This window comes from Spodoptera frugiperda, chromosome 22, assembly GCF_023101765.2.
Source record: "Spodoptera frugiperda isolate SF20-4 chromosome 22, AGI-APGP_CSIRO_Sfru_2.0, whole genome shotgun sequence".
NCBI lineage: Eukaryota > Metazoa > Arthropoda > Insecta > Lepidoptera > Noctuidae > Spodoptera > Spodoptera frugiperda.
In genome coordinates this window covers 3,817,848-3,832,423 of record NC_064233.1, presented here as the reverse complement: position 1 = coordinate 3,832,423, position 14,576 = coordinate 3,817,848, and the positions used below count along the sequence as shown (strand labels likewise).

The following is a 14,576-nucleotide window of genomic DNA, read 5'->3' as shown; positions in this document are numbered from 1 at the left end:
AATTAATTATTATGTTATCGGCTTACTCACGACTAGTTTCAAGCCATGCTAGAGGCACATATTATCAAAATCCGTTGCGTAGTTTTAAAGATTTAAGCATACAAAGGAACATAGAAACAGCTAGTTGTACTGTACATTATTACAATATTTTTTTTACAAATTTTCTGTCAATGCTATTATGTTATGATCACATTTCTCCAATAAAATATTATTTAATTTAAAAACTTAGGTCACAATTTAGTTCTTTCCTATTATTGTTAATATATGATTTTAGAATCTAAGTACCTACGAATGCAATATTCTTACATACTTTAATTTTAAACTGAAACTGTGTAGTAGGCAAATCGAAGCTGACCATTTGTCCTTTTTGGCTTATAAACTTAAACTTCATCATCATCATCAGCCGAGAGACGTCCACTGTTGAACAAAGGTCTCCCCGTTAGTCCTCCACGTAGAACGACAAGCCGCTACCTGTATCCACTGGCTCCCCACTCAACTTAAAGTTATAAGTGGAAAAATATCTATTTCATCAACCGCTTTTAAATCTTAAAGAACTCCTAATCTAAGATAGGCAACACTTAACAGCCTATAAGTGGCCCCACTACCGACCAAAGGTCTCTTCTCACACGGAAAAGGTTTGAGCATTAATCACCTCGCTTGCTCAATGCGGGTTGGCGATTTCAAACTTATAATTAGAAATTATAAGCCCGTGAGGAAATCACGATGTTTTCCTTCGCTTTCTTCATTTTATAGCCAAAAAGGACACTTGGTTATATCTGTCGTTCCATAGATATTGTAAGAAAACAAATTGTCTTTTTTTATATTTATTTAAGTGTCACACAGAATGATTAATTTACTAGTGGATATAAAACATGTATTGTGATTATTTATTTTGTGTATAAGTGTATGATGTCACCAAAATTAATTCATATAGTCGGTATTAATATCTACTCTGTGCTTAGGACGGTTTAAAATCGCAGTTTAAAAAGTTAAAGTTATTATCATAAATCTACATCTACACTTCTACACTAATATATAAAGCTGAAGAGTTTGTTTGTTTGAACGCGCTAATCTCCAAAACTACTGATCCGATTTGAATAATTATTTTTGTAATGGATAGTGCATTTATTAAGGAAGGCTATAGGATATCAAACATCACGCTATGACCAATAGAAATTGAGCAGAGCGAGTGAATCTGCGCGGAAGTAGCTATATTAAATATGGTGACATCATAATCTTTATTTTTTCTAATTTGTTATGATAGTGATTCTTAATTTATATGTCTAGATAGATTGATACTGTGTATAAGAAAAACTACGTTTACTTTTTTAGTTTGAACATAGAAACTCGATTAGTTTCAAGCCACTCTTGGGACTCATAGACTACGGCGTTCGCACTTGGCTCACCGCGTCATATATCGCGCAATACAGCTCAACAGTATAAGCCCCTAGTATGGCTAGAAAATAATCTAGTTACTCCGTTTAATAGTAAATTTAAAACATCGTCAGTTTAAGTATTATGTTATCGGCTTATTCACGTAACTGTTTGAGGAGAAACTCGACTAGTTTAGGCAGCAACGCGACAATCGCCGCGTCGTATGTCGCGGAATGCTGCACATGAATATGAACCTCTAGCATGGCTTGAAACTAGTCGAGTACCTCATCAAACAGTTACGTGAGTAAGCCGATAACATAATAATTAATTTAGTATGTCTCACAAAAGTTTTAATGGAATTATAATACGAATCTATCTATACATATAAACTAATTTAAGATTATTATATAAGTTATATGTTTTTTTTAATATAATTTGCGCATTGTCCATTGTTAACGTGTAATATACTGAGTACCGTATAAGACTGTGATCTGCATTGTATTATATTATTGCGTGTATATAGCCCAAGTTATGTATTTATAACTTAATATATTAAATGGTTTTGTTTATTAGCTGTTGGGTTTTATTTTGAGAGGAATAATATGCAACGTCAAGCCTTTTATCCTTGAACGGTAGGTTGTGGTGCACATTACGGCACGTAATGCCACTGTACAATGTACCTACACCCACTTAACCAATTACCATTTGTGTTATAAGTCCCATATAATAGGGGGTGAGTCTATTGCCATATATCAGCCACAATTCTCGACTCCGTGCTACAACTGAGAAATTTTCGTAAAACCGAAAAAGCACAGTAATACTTTGTCCGACACGGGAATCGAACCCGAGACCCCTTGCGTAGCATTCGGAATTGCGACCACTTGACTGCGACGTGAGAGGAATAAATAGCTACTAATTTCCACTATGTATTGCTCAACTTCGTTTTCGTAACTGGTAATATGAGCGTTAGTTGTTTTTCTTTATAATTGATGGGTCACCCACTATCTATCCTGATGGTAAGCGATGATGCGTTCCACATCGGTTTTCTGTGTGGCCCATTCGTGCCAAAGCATTGGCATGACTCTCTGACATTAAAAAAAAACACTGAAAAATCAAATACCTACACTCTTTTTCTTCTCCTCTAATAATATGTTCTGATTTATTTCGTTGCGGGATCCAAGACAGTCATTCATGTCCCTGGGACGCGCCGGACTTTAATGTTCCGGTGTTTTCATGGTTGTATCTACTGTAGATCCTGGCTTACAGGAGTTGCAGTGGGCTTGTCTCATGAAAAAAAAGCATAATACACGGAATAATATACTGCGTGTAAAGAAACATAACCTCATTTTGTCATTTTTTATCATAATTCTTTATTCAATTTCATCACATCTACCAATATAGCTGTCTCTCTTTAACCTCCAAAATAACAAAAGTAAGAGAGAGACAGAAAATTATTGTGTTTACATTTATTTTACGTTTTATTTTATATCAATGTAGTACATAGATAGGTGAGTTCTTGTTCTTAATTGATTTCCTTATCTATTTCATATACCTATTTAACAGATTACGTACAAACATATCAATAACACAGTATTATTGTAATATTACAGCTAAACAGTTGGTTATTTGTGAAAAATTTATTGTGAATAAAACAAACATGGCGCTGACAGATGTGAAACAAAATTATGGCGAATTTTTTGGCGGGAAGGAACCCGTCGAATTAATATTTGAAGATGAACAGGTAAATTAATTTTATCTTTAATACGTTAGGAACAAAAACGCAATAAGTGTTTAGAAATGCAATAATCACTGAAATTATGATACAATGGGTACCTAATTTCATTTTCTTAACCAAAACTGGAAATGGATTTAATACTTTATTGTTAAACGTTAATCTAATAAATCTAAATAAAACCCAAGGTTAACTGGTAGAGAATGCCAAATTGGCATTAAGTCCACCTTTGTATAATGTACATAAAGTGTAAAATAAATAAATAATCTCCGTAGAACGCTGAATTCGAATCTATACTATCAAAATTAAGAGTTTGTTTGGACGCGCTAATCTCCGGAACTACTGGTCCGATTTGAATAAATATTTTTGTATTGGATAATTATAGTACATTTATCGACGAAGGTTTCACGCTATGATCAATAAAAGCTGAGCAGAGTGAGTGAAACCGCGCGGAAATGGCTAGTTAAATATAAGTTGGGTAGTAAGATTCGTTTATAAACAGTCAGCCACGACATATGTATAGTATGAGAAAATTTCAGTAACGGTTTTATAAAATAGAAGAATGGGGTTTTATAGAAAAAAAAAAACATATTTAAGTGCATGTAAGTCGGAGCTGCGGACTATCTAGCGGGTTTACCGGGGCTCCGGCTCGAAAAGCAGGAGTAGGAACGGGGTGGTTTGTAGTCAGTAAGAGTCTGACACTCCCTCTCGCCTCCTTAAGGCGAGAGAAGTCATTGGATGATTTTCCCCCATTAAAAAAAGGTGCATATAAATAAATAAAAATCGTTTATTTTCAGACAAAATAGTCCATCACAAAAAAAATCATTATATGTGCACAATAGTATTACTCCGTTGGCTCACCCAACTCCCCGAACATGAAGTTCAGTGAACCTTCTAAGAAGAACAGTGTCAGTCCTCTCTCCTATCCACTCGAACCCGACTTACAACAGACGCCACCTTCTTTCTCATCAACGCGTGAAAGTCTTCCACGCTCGCGTCGACAAACATGCCTGATGCACTACAATATCGAGGGAGGCGAAACAGCGACCTGAAAATGTTATTATAGAGGACGCGCAAGGCGCTATAGGTCCTTTGTGTAAAATTGGCCCACAAGCCACAGGCGTAAAACGCCTGACAATACGCTTTGAAAAGCGTAATTTTGACAGGCGCCGTACACCTTGCGAATCTATGTGCCAGCATATTTCCACGAACCGACAACGCCCTGCGCTCCCTCTCTACATCCTCATCGTCACTAAAATTTTCTGTCATCATGTGACCCAAGTATTTAAACCTTGTAACACGACCTAGAGGCACTCCGTTGAGCAAGAGTGGTGTGGAAGAGGATTGTTCGATATAGATATGTACTTAAGTTTTATTTTTCAGTGTGTGGTGTTCGATGAGAAATTGAACAAACAGGCGCCCGTACATTTCCTGGTGGTACCTAAGAAGGTGATTCCGACGTTAATGGAGGTGTCCGCGTCGGCTGAAGACGAAAAGACTTTAGGTTAGTAGTTAGTAGAACATTTGAGGACCTTTTGTCTTTTTATTACTGCAGTAAGTAGCCCATGATAGCCTACTACTGGGCCAAGGGCCTCTTCTACATAAAAATGCCTTGTTTGCACTACGCTAGCATTTTAGTCGAGTAGCGAGTACATACCTAGTAGCTCTCTCGCTTCTATTCATAAAATCGAAGCGAGAGAGAGCTACTAGATACTTGCTACTCGACTAAAATGCTAGTGTAGTGCGAACAAAGCATAGGTAAGGGTTTGCCATAATCCCCACAGATGGCAAATGGGTTAAAGATCCCTGTTGCCTTGTACGCTATTTATTTCTCCGCTTTCAAGTCTAATTTTCATCAAAATAACTCTATTTCCATTCCAAAACCCATCAAAATCGGGACAGTAATTTTGGCAAACATGCGTGATAAACAAACAAAACACATTTTCGCATAAATACAACCAAATATAACCAGTAAGATAATGTAAGCAATGACTAATATTAGACGATAACAAATTTTCGTATCTATCAAAGGACACGAGAATTTGCAAGGTAACAATATGGCCGCCAAACCGTTTTGGACTCGAGGTGAAACGAAACGTACTTGGACGAGGCTAAGGTCGCACACACATACAGCCTTGGTCTTGGCCTTGCAAAAAACCTTGATCGAGGTCAGCCTTGTTTCATTGAATCCAATGTCGATTATTATCTGCCCAGTGACGTCATAGATTGGTCATAATACGTAACGTGTGTGTTATATTTTTACGATGTCGTCATATCGTAATTTTTCTCCGAGGTAGGCAGAAGTTTCCTCTGTTTTCATGGGTTAAGTTTTTATTCCTATTATACAACCTATACCTTAGGGTCTTCGTAAAACCTGAATACTAACAGCTATGAAAATTAAGCTCAGTACCCCTAGTACGAGTTCGCTTTACGTAGAACGAAAACAAAATGAGAGCGCGTTTGGCGCTCTGATTGGCCGGTGCGAATGAACTAACCAATCAGAGCGCTGAACGCGCTCTCGTTTCTATCTCGTTAAACGTAAAACTCGTACTAAGGGTACAGATCGAGGCTTCGTATATTATGAGAACTATCTACACTTTGCTTGTTCAATGTCTTATCAATCTTCCTATAGGTAGTTTTAGGCGAATTTATCTATCAGATATTGTATCAATCTCATTCCTAGTTTCAAAGAAATAGTAGGGCACTAGGCACTTCCATGGCCCAAATTTGGTTGTGCAGCTCTCCCGCAGGGAATATAGCAATAATAATACTTTGCCCGGTCCTAGACTTGTTGCCTTGTTGCATCACCTAAGTGGACTCTTATTAATACCCGAAGATGAATTAGGTAGCAGATAATATGAATTACTAAATTGATTAGTAACTGACTAATTTTATCTATAACAGTTTTTCGTTATATCATCATGATTGTTCAGCGCTTATCTATCTTACTTTATTTAATGTGTGTGCATGATTATGCTTATTTTTATATGTAGTCTTTTGAAATTCACTTTTCATCATGGATTGGCACTTTTACTTGTTACTCATGTCCTAATTGTCCTTGTTCTTACATTTTAACGACGGTATCATTTGTCATACACTTATGGCTCGTTGGTCGAGCGTTTGCCAGTGCGACCGGGTTCAATTCCCGGGTCGGGCAATGAATTATGGGGCATTTTTCACAGGAGTAGCACGGAGTCTGGAATTGTACCCAGTGTATGGCAATTGGCTCACCAACTATAACATGAGACTTCTAAAACAAGTGGGTGTAAATTTTACAGCGGCATTAAGTGCCATAATGTACACTTCTGCCTACCCCTTCGAGAACAGAAGGCGTGACGTTGCGATAATCTGATTATACTTTGCCAACCCGAAAATTGACTCACGCTTAAACTAACCAATAAAAGAGAACTAAAAACAATTAAAACACAGGTCATCTACTGCTCGTCGCGCGCCGAGTCGCCAAAATGAAAGGCATAGACAAATCAGGATTCCGAGTCGTAATGAACGAAGGCCCACACTCCTGCCAAACTGTTAAACAATTTTACGTGCAAGTCTTTGGCGGGCGCCAAATGCTCTGGCCGTTTTCTTAGGAAAATAAATGTTTAATTCCACATTATTTTGTTTCATTCTTAGAAAAACACTGGAGATATGGACAAGAAATACGATAGTAAGAAGACCTTTACCCAAACCCAGTAACCGGGAATCGCAGGTTTTGATAATATAATAGGCTAACTTGCTAACTTACGAAATTGTAATAGGAAGCCGATACGACATTCAAAGCTTCAAGAAAAGAGCGTATTCTTTCTTAAAAGGCCGGCAATGCACCTGTGATACCTCTGGTGTTGCGGATGGCCATGGGCGGTGCTGATCGCTTACCATCAGGAGTCTGCATGTTTGCCCCTACTCCATTACAAAGGCAGACTTAATGTACTTATGTACTGAGAATTTCAAAAAGTCCCATTATTACTTAACTCAAAATTCCCATCTCAAGTGTTCAAAATTATATTTTGTTTCAGGCCACATGTTATTAGTAGCGAAGGAGATTGCTTTATCTAGAGGTCTGGACAGGACCGGTTATCACGTCATGGTCGATGAGCAGCATAATACTAAAACTTTGAAATCTTTACACGTTTTTGGAAGAGCACTCCATCACATGCTGTGGCCTGTTGGGCCTGGATGTAGATTATAGACAGTACTTGTTTAGGATACATTGTAAATACTAGGATTAAGTTATAATATTACCTAGATATTAATTATCTTAGATTTATTATACTTGTTACGAAGTGACTTGTGCTAATAAGTGAGTCTGATGTACATGCTGTTGTTTAAGACTTGTATGTTTCTGAATGAGTGATTTTTATACTAATAGATAAATTAGAAATAAATTATATTTCATAATATTATAAATTGTCTTTTTTTCTGAAACTCTACCAATATATTTCCTTAAAAATTCTGCGTGTTATGAAACGCACACGTCAATGTCAGAAGAAAATATGACGTTTCCGCTAAAACTTTTGTGTTCTCTGATATTTTTCACAAAAATGGCTGGCGGCGAGGTGGAACTAGCGCAAGCGGCCGCTCCGGGCGGTGATACTATATTCGGAAAGATATTGAGGAAGGAAATACCTGCGAAATTCGTCTACGAAGACGACCAGGTAATTTTTTCTTGATATTACTTATCTATAACGCTATTATATCATGCCGGCTGCGTAGCTCGGCCGGCTGACATAGATTCAATATTTTTTATCAGCTGTTGTAAAAATATTCTTATTAGAATTTTGTTCCAAATAGTCCTTTTCTAGAATCTATAACTGGTTATTACGATCATGTAAAAACTAAGATTAATCTGCCACTATAACGTTGTGAAAGTAAATAAATAATACTTTGTATTTTCTCGCAGTGTGTGGCCTTCCACGATGTGAATCCTCAGGCTCCGACTCATATCCTGGTGATCCCAAGGAAACCTATCACTCAACTCTCCAAGGCTGACGACAACGATGAACAATTATTAGGTAAAATACAACTTTACAATCCTATTATGTAAATCTTTCTATTATTGATTGGTATAGAATGAATAATTCATAATATCATAACCAATAAATAATGCATTTTGTTGTTAAAACCATAATGCACAAAAATGCTGTTTCAATCTCATTTTAAAAATCCATAGAATCATTGCATTTTTTTTATATTTCAGGGCATCTGTTAATCGCTGCCCGGAAAGTTGCTCACCAAGAAGGTTTGGACAAGTCTGGATTCCGTTTAGTTATCAATGATGGCAAGAATGGAGCACAGAGTGTCTATCACTTGCATATTCATATTCTGGGAGGCCGCCAGATGCACTGGCCCCCTGGCTAAACAATTTTAATTACAAAACCCATTTTCTAATAAAATATGGAGTATTTTAGCCTATGTTTACAATTTTTCACTTATATCTCATTATAACTGGTCTTATTAGATGCTTAAATACCAATTTCAAAGTATCACAAATATTATAGCACCTAACATGGGTAAAACTCCATATTTTTAAATGGGTGTTTATGATTGATTTGCATTTGTTTCAATATTGTTGCAACAATAAAATATAAATGTTAAGATATGAATAAAATGTGGGATACAAGGTGATTTATTGTTTTATTTAAATGTATTCCCTCTCATGATGTAGTTTGGAAATAGATAAGTTAAAGATTGGCCTCAGAAAGCTCTGCATAGAGAGTAGTGGAATGAGGATAGGGAGGCCTTTGCCCCTACAGTGGGACGATCAGGACTGATTAAAAGTTAATATAATCCCCTTTCATTAGAATGTATTGTTATTATATCACAGTTGCCTTGGTTACAAGTGGATCAACTAATGAAAAAGGTTATAAGTACCATACCTGTCCCTAAGATCCCTGTTCCTTATATATACCTTACCTGGGTCTGACACTTATAACAAGTATAACATTTGGTTAATTAGGTACCTTTTATATTCATTATTTTACATTCTCGAAGGTCTGTTTTACTATGATAACAGTATTCGAGATTCTTTCGAGAATATAACGAAAACTTCGCTATTTGCCTTGGAATAACAATTTATTCTTATAAGACCATTATTGGAAATTCAATTTATATTTTCTTTCCTTTTTACCTTTTAATTAGGTAATGTATATTTTTTAAATAATTTATTTGAAACACTAATCCATAAGCAATGCAATAACAAAACGTGAAATTAAGAAAAAAAAAGTGCGTTCAACTTTACCAAAAATATTGATTTCTCATCTGTCAAATAAGAGAGTTGTTTTTACCGCGGGTGTTTTCAGAAAATCAGCGAAAATGTGTGAAAATCACGTAATAAACACTTTATTTACGGACTTCCAAAGTAATATGGATAGGGAGCAAGAAATACGAGAGGTACATGTGCTTTTTTATATGCTAATTATACATTTTTTACGTCCGATAAAATATTTTGTATTCGTGTCGTATTTTGTTGTGTAAATAGTGAAAATACGATGAAAAGTTACGTTTGATATTGGCTTTAGAGTAATAGATAGTGAAATCTAGCGATTAGGATTGAAATAAATGGGAAAATCAATAAATTTTAACACGTTTGTTATCATGTAGGTTATAAGAAATATCTGCAAGGATGTCGGTCAAATATCGCGGGAAGCGACCACAGTGCTTCAAGTTATCCACCACAATGAAGCCGGCAGTAAGCATGGAAACTCTTTTGTAACCAAAGAGGTTGTTCAACAAGTATTTACTGATAAAAATATGTTTTTTTTCCAGTAAATCCTGCTTGCCTTAAGGCCAGGGAACTGTTTGAGAAGGCGCGGGAAGGATACGCCAGACTGACTGAAGCTCTGCCTCCTAATGATTACTACAAGTAAGTTTGGTATTAAATATAAACATACATAATTACTATGAACTAACAGAATTTATTTTAGTTATAAGCAAGTTCCTTAATACCCAAAATTGACCAATTGTTACATAAAGTATAATTACTAATGCTGCTTTTACCTCAGTCAAAAATAAATTATTTCGACTTTTCAATACAATAAAATATTCAGAAACAATCACTCTTTCATTCACAGATTTGATGATTTACTTAATTTTCGATTTTTTCTAGCAAATTTTCTTGACATAAGTCTGCTTTTCGACATAAAAATTTGATGACGCCATAATGCACTAGTTCATACAAAATTCTTGGAGATATAGTTTTAAATGTTTCAAAAAAGTACCTATTGGAATAGTAGGAAATTAGCATATTACAGTGTGCGTTTTGCATTCACATTCCCTATGAGTAGTCATATTGCACCACATCTCAGGCAAATAGTTTTAATATGATCTTGTATGCTGGTTTCCAGATACCAAGAACATTGGCGCAACATGACACAGCGCTACTGCTTCCTGATCGCACTCACCATCTGGCTGGAGACAGGGATCCTCGCCACACACGAGACTGTTGCTGAGGTGCTTGGCAGTAAGTTTCAATTTTTTGTTACTCAATTACATTATTACAGCAGGAGAAACTAACATATCTAATGAGCCCAAATTCTATGGTTGCTAATAGATAGCCCAAGATTCTAATAGCCATCTTTCAATTTCATCCTCAAATCAATCTAAATAGTACTGTAATGATGTATGGTCATCTAATCTACATTTATAATTAAACTAGCTGCACGGCAATCTTCGTACCACCGCAAACATTCTTTTTGCTCACCTTTTAAACCATCGGCACTAGAGTTCCACAAATAAATCAGGACCAAAATTTGCCAAATCGTTTCAGCCGTTCTCGAGTTGTAGCAAGACTAACTAACAGCACTTGATTTTTGTACATAATTTTTTTTTCTTTTTAGTTTTTTATAACAATTTGTTTTAAATATCAATTGCCAAGTTTCATGTTTGTGTAATTCAAAATCTTAGATTTTATTACAGGTTGACTTTATAAAAGCATGTTCAAATATCTGACAACTATTTAAAAACATTCTGTAATGATTTCAGTAAGTGCTCTGGAAAGGAAGACTGGTTTCCATCTGGATATAGAGGACTACCTCAACGGACTGCTGCAGCTGTGCTCGGAACTGGTGAGTATACATTCTGGGGAATGCTACAGATTAAGAGGAATAAAGGGAGTTGCATAATTCACTGCATGGGAATGTTCAAGTATATGTAACGCATTTTTCGCCCTACCCGCTCGCGCCCTAGTAACGCATTAAACGTTTTACGATATAACCCGTGCTAAATTGAGTTAAGTAATACTTAAACGCCACCCATGTTTAGCACAAACACTGCCGCACACTGCTACTGTGTGTAGCTCGACAACAATGCGCTTGTTTCGCGCATGATTTCCGGGACGCCCTCAATCCTAGAAAATATGGCACAATTAAAATTTTCTCCATGGACCACAATGTAAGATACAATGTGTGCCACCTCTACTGTTGCCTCTACTAAAGTTACAGTGTTCGCATAACATCACGGTGTCCGAAAGCGTTATGCTAGCAATAGCAGTATAAATAAATACTTATTACTGTTTATTTTCCAGTCTCGCCTGGCAGTAAACTCAGTAACACGCGGCGACTTCGAGAAACCGATGCAGATCTCCAAGTTTGTCATGGAGCTGAATGCAGGCTTCAGGTGAACAATACAAATGTAACTTAACTTCTACAAAACTTGTAGCGTAGTGAGAATTTACAAAACACTAAGATCATTTAACCTGGGAATTACAAGGAATTCGTCATATTTATAAGGTTTTAAGAGAGATAAATCTCTTTTCCTTCCAAGTTTTTTAAGATAACATATAGGCTGTTAATCTGATGGGAAGCCCCGCCCCGCCGTGCACTAGTGTTATAAGAGCGAATTTTTTTGAAGCCCCCTTAAAAAAGCCGGGAAGGGGGAACCCCAATGCAAGTTGCAAATGTCACTTCGTCCGAACCGGCCCACTCGTACCGAAACATGGTTCTCCCATCAATAAAATTGTTTTATAAATCAAATTAATCATATATTTTACTTTCAGACTACTGAATTTGAAGAACGATCACCTGCGCAAGCGTTTCGATGTACTCAAGTACGATGTGAAGAAAATTGAAGAAGTTGTCTATGATCTCAGTATTAGAGGGTTGCGGCCCAAGCCGGAGCCGGTTGTCGAGGGTTAAAGCCTAACTTTGTGGTACCAATTGTCTATTGCCAGTAGAGGTGGCCGATTTTTCCGATAGATACTCAAAATGGATCAATGCTGAGTAAAAAAACGTGTTATTTACCTAATTTTTAGATACATATTCGAGTAAAAACTGATAAATACCTAGTATTTAGTCGAGTGATCGCAAGTGCGACTGCCGACATGCGGTCTCGGGGTCGATTCCCGGGTCGGGCAAAGTATTACTATGCTTTTTCAGTTTTTCGATAGTTTCTCAGTAGTCGCACGGAGTTTGGAATTGTGTCCAGTATATGGCAATATGCTCACCCCCTATTACATGGGACTTATAACACAAATGGTAAAAAGTGGTTGTCGTAATGTGCATCTCTGCCTACCCCATCGGGGATAAAAGGCGTGACGTTCCGTTACTCAGTATTTATCCATTTTGAGTATTTATCAGTAAAATCGCCCATCTATAAATTACCAGCTAAAATATCTTGTTTTTATAAAAGTGTAGTACACGCTAGGATATAATTAAAAATCTTATTTTTATAGTCACTTGCTAGGATTAACACGTGTTTACAAACATACAATTTTACATACACATTACACCCAGACTCGGAACAACGATTTGTTGAACAAAAAGTTGTTTCATGCGGGAATGAAACTTGAATATCGGACTTTAGAAATTGATTAAGAGTCAGTGTAGATCTAAAATACTAATTTGGTAAAGATAAAAATAAGCATTTTTGATTAAAATTTTGGATTTTATCGTAGCGTCAAAAAAGGCGCTGTTTGTAGCGCTAATCCCGCATCTCAGGCAAATACAACTATGCTGTTTTGTAATAAAAAATATTAGCTTTTGCCCGCGTTAAATTCAGAGTTCTTCATTTTTAACTGCATCAAAATCGGTTCAGCCAAACGTGAGATAATCGCGCACAAACATACATACATACAGGTCTAACTGAGAACCTACCTACCCTGAACCTACTTTATTTTAATTGGTTAAAAAACCCTTATCAAAATCTGTTGTGTAATTTTATAGATCTAAGCATACAGACAGCAGAAGCGACTGTTTTGTACTACGTAGTGAGGTTACATAAATTTGTATCAAGACCGTAACGTGAAATATTTCGGTCTATACGTAAGATTTTTATAGTATTTTTCTATTATATTAAAGTTAGAAAGAGATAAATAGAATTGGTATATAAAAAGATTGGTACCTATAGCACTGATATTCTAAAAGTATTCTTTTTAATATTAATTGGTTATAGCAATAAATGATATGCTTTAAATTTATTGTGTTTTATTTACTTCAGTTACATTTAGCTATAATATACAAGGCAAACATGAATTTGGCCGTCAGTCGACGGACGGACATATAGCGACCCAGATTGGCGGTATATTAAATGAGGTTATGTATGTTACATATAGGTGAATTCACATTCATCAGATCACAGCCTATAAGTGGCCACTGCTGACCAAAGGCCTCTTCTCGCACGTAGAAGATTTGAGCATTAATCACCACGCTTGCTCAATGCGGGTTGGCGATTTTAAACTTATAATTAGAAATTATAAGCCCAGGTTTCCTCACGATGTTTTCCTTCATCGTTTGTCAGTGATGTCTAAATAATCTTAGAAAGTACGGTACATATAACTCGGAAAGAGTCACATTGGTACTTACCGTTGGTAGGTTGCGGACCTGCAGTTTCATGCATGAGAAATGGGCGTCTTAAATCTCCGGGCCACTACGATCCGCCAATCCCCACAAAAGAAAGGCAATGTACTTTTAAGAGCGGGGCACACGATGCGTTGCGGCCTCGCTGCGTCGTCTTACATAGAAATACAATGTGATAGGGGCGAGACTTCTAACCCGTTAAGGCTGAGTTCTACATCTAATTTTATCGACAAAAGTCGGGGGTCGAATCCCCTCCCCCTAAAAATTATGGCTATTTTAATATTTTTTTTACTTTTTTTGATATCAAAGGTTGTATGCGTCGTAGAAACAAAAAAAACGACAAACGGTAGCTAATAACCTTGGCTAACTAATTCATTACTTTTTTCATATGTTTGATAATGTTTTGGTGAGAAAAAAAATCATTTGTGAATTATTTTTACCGAAAACGTCGCTATTTTTCAATATTTTCAATTGAGGGTTCAACCCATATTATTTATTTTGTCGATAAAATTAGATGCTGTCCTCAGCCTTAACGGGTTAGAAGTCCCACCTATCACATTGTATATGTGGCATGACACACGATGCCAGACTTGCATCCACCAAGACGAGGCGGGGAGGGGTGAATGCGTTGCGACGTCAGAGCGGCACCGCTCAGTTGTTTTGCCTCACAAGGAAACTTT

The 14,576-nt window shown here is 36.5% G+C and overlaps 3 protein-coding genes across 5 annotated transcripts; all 3 read left to right on the top strand.

Annotated features, from left to right (window-relative positions):
• The first annotated feature begins 2,730 nt into the window (after positions 1-2,730).
• On the top strand, positions 2,731-7,461 carry LOC118279726 (adenosine 5'-monophosphoramidase HINT2-like). Of its 3 annotated transcripts, none has more exons than XM_035599440.2 (4): positions 2,731-2,882; positions 2,985-3,115; positions 4,490-4,610; positions 7,123-7,461. In XM_035599440.2, exons 2-4 carry the CDS (start codon positions 3,032-3,034, stop codon positions 7,293-7,295), a joined length of 378 nt encoding a protein of 125 aa, XP_035455333.2. In that variant the 5' UTR covers positions 2,731-2,882; positions 2,985-3,031; the 3' UTR covers positions 7,296-7,461. The 3 variants fall into 3 exon arrangements, with proteins under 3 accessions (XP_035455333.2, XP_050558381.1, XP_035455332.2); XM_050702424.1 differs by lacking the exon at positions 7,123-7,461 and adding an exon at positions 6,536-6,719 and having other exon boundaries at positions 2,777-2,882; positions 2,966-3,115; XM_035599439.2 differs by having other exon boundaries at positions 2,779-2,882; positions 2,966-3,115; positions 7,123-7,460.
• A 131-nt stretch (positions 7,462-7,592) lies between these two features.
• On the top strand, positions 7,593-8,731 carry LOC118279746 (adenosine 5'-monophosphoramidase HINT1-like). The gene is made up of 3 exons (XM_035599479.2): positions 7,593-7,761; positions 8,007-8,118; positions 8,304-8,731. Exons 1-3 carry the CDS (start codon positions 7,600-7,602, stop codon positions 8,462-8,464), a joined length of 435 nt encoding a protein of 144 aa, XP_035455372.2. The 5' UTR covers positions 7,593-7,599; the 3' UTR covers positions 8,465-8,731.
• Positions 8,732-9,327: 596 nt separating this feature from the next.
• On the top strand, positions 9,328-13,513 carry LOC118279728 (translin). Its single transcript, XM_050702416.1, has 7 exons — positions 9,328-9,496; positions 9,707-9,794; positions 9,872-9,968; positions 10,450-10,565; positions 11,087-11,169; positions 11,628-11,719; positions 12,099-13,513. The coding sequence occupies exons 1-7, from the start codon at positions 9,419-9,421 to the stop codon at positions 12,235-12,237; spliced, it is 693 nt and encodes a 230-aa protein (XP_050558373.1). The 5' UTR covers positions 9,328-9,418; the 3' UTR covers positions 12,238-13,513.
• Positions 13,514-14,576: the final 1,063 nt, after the last annotated feature.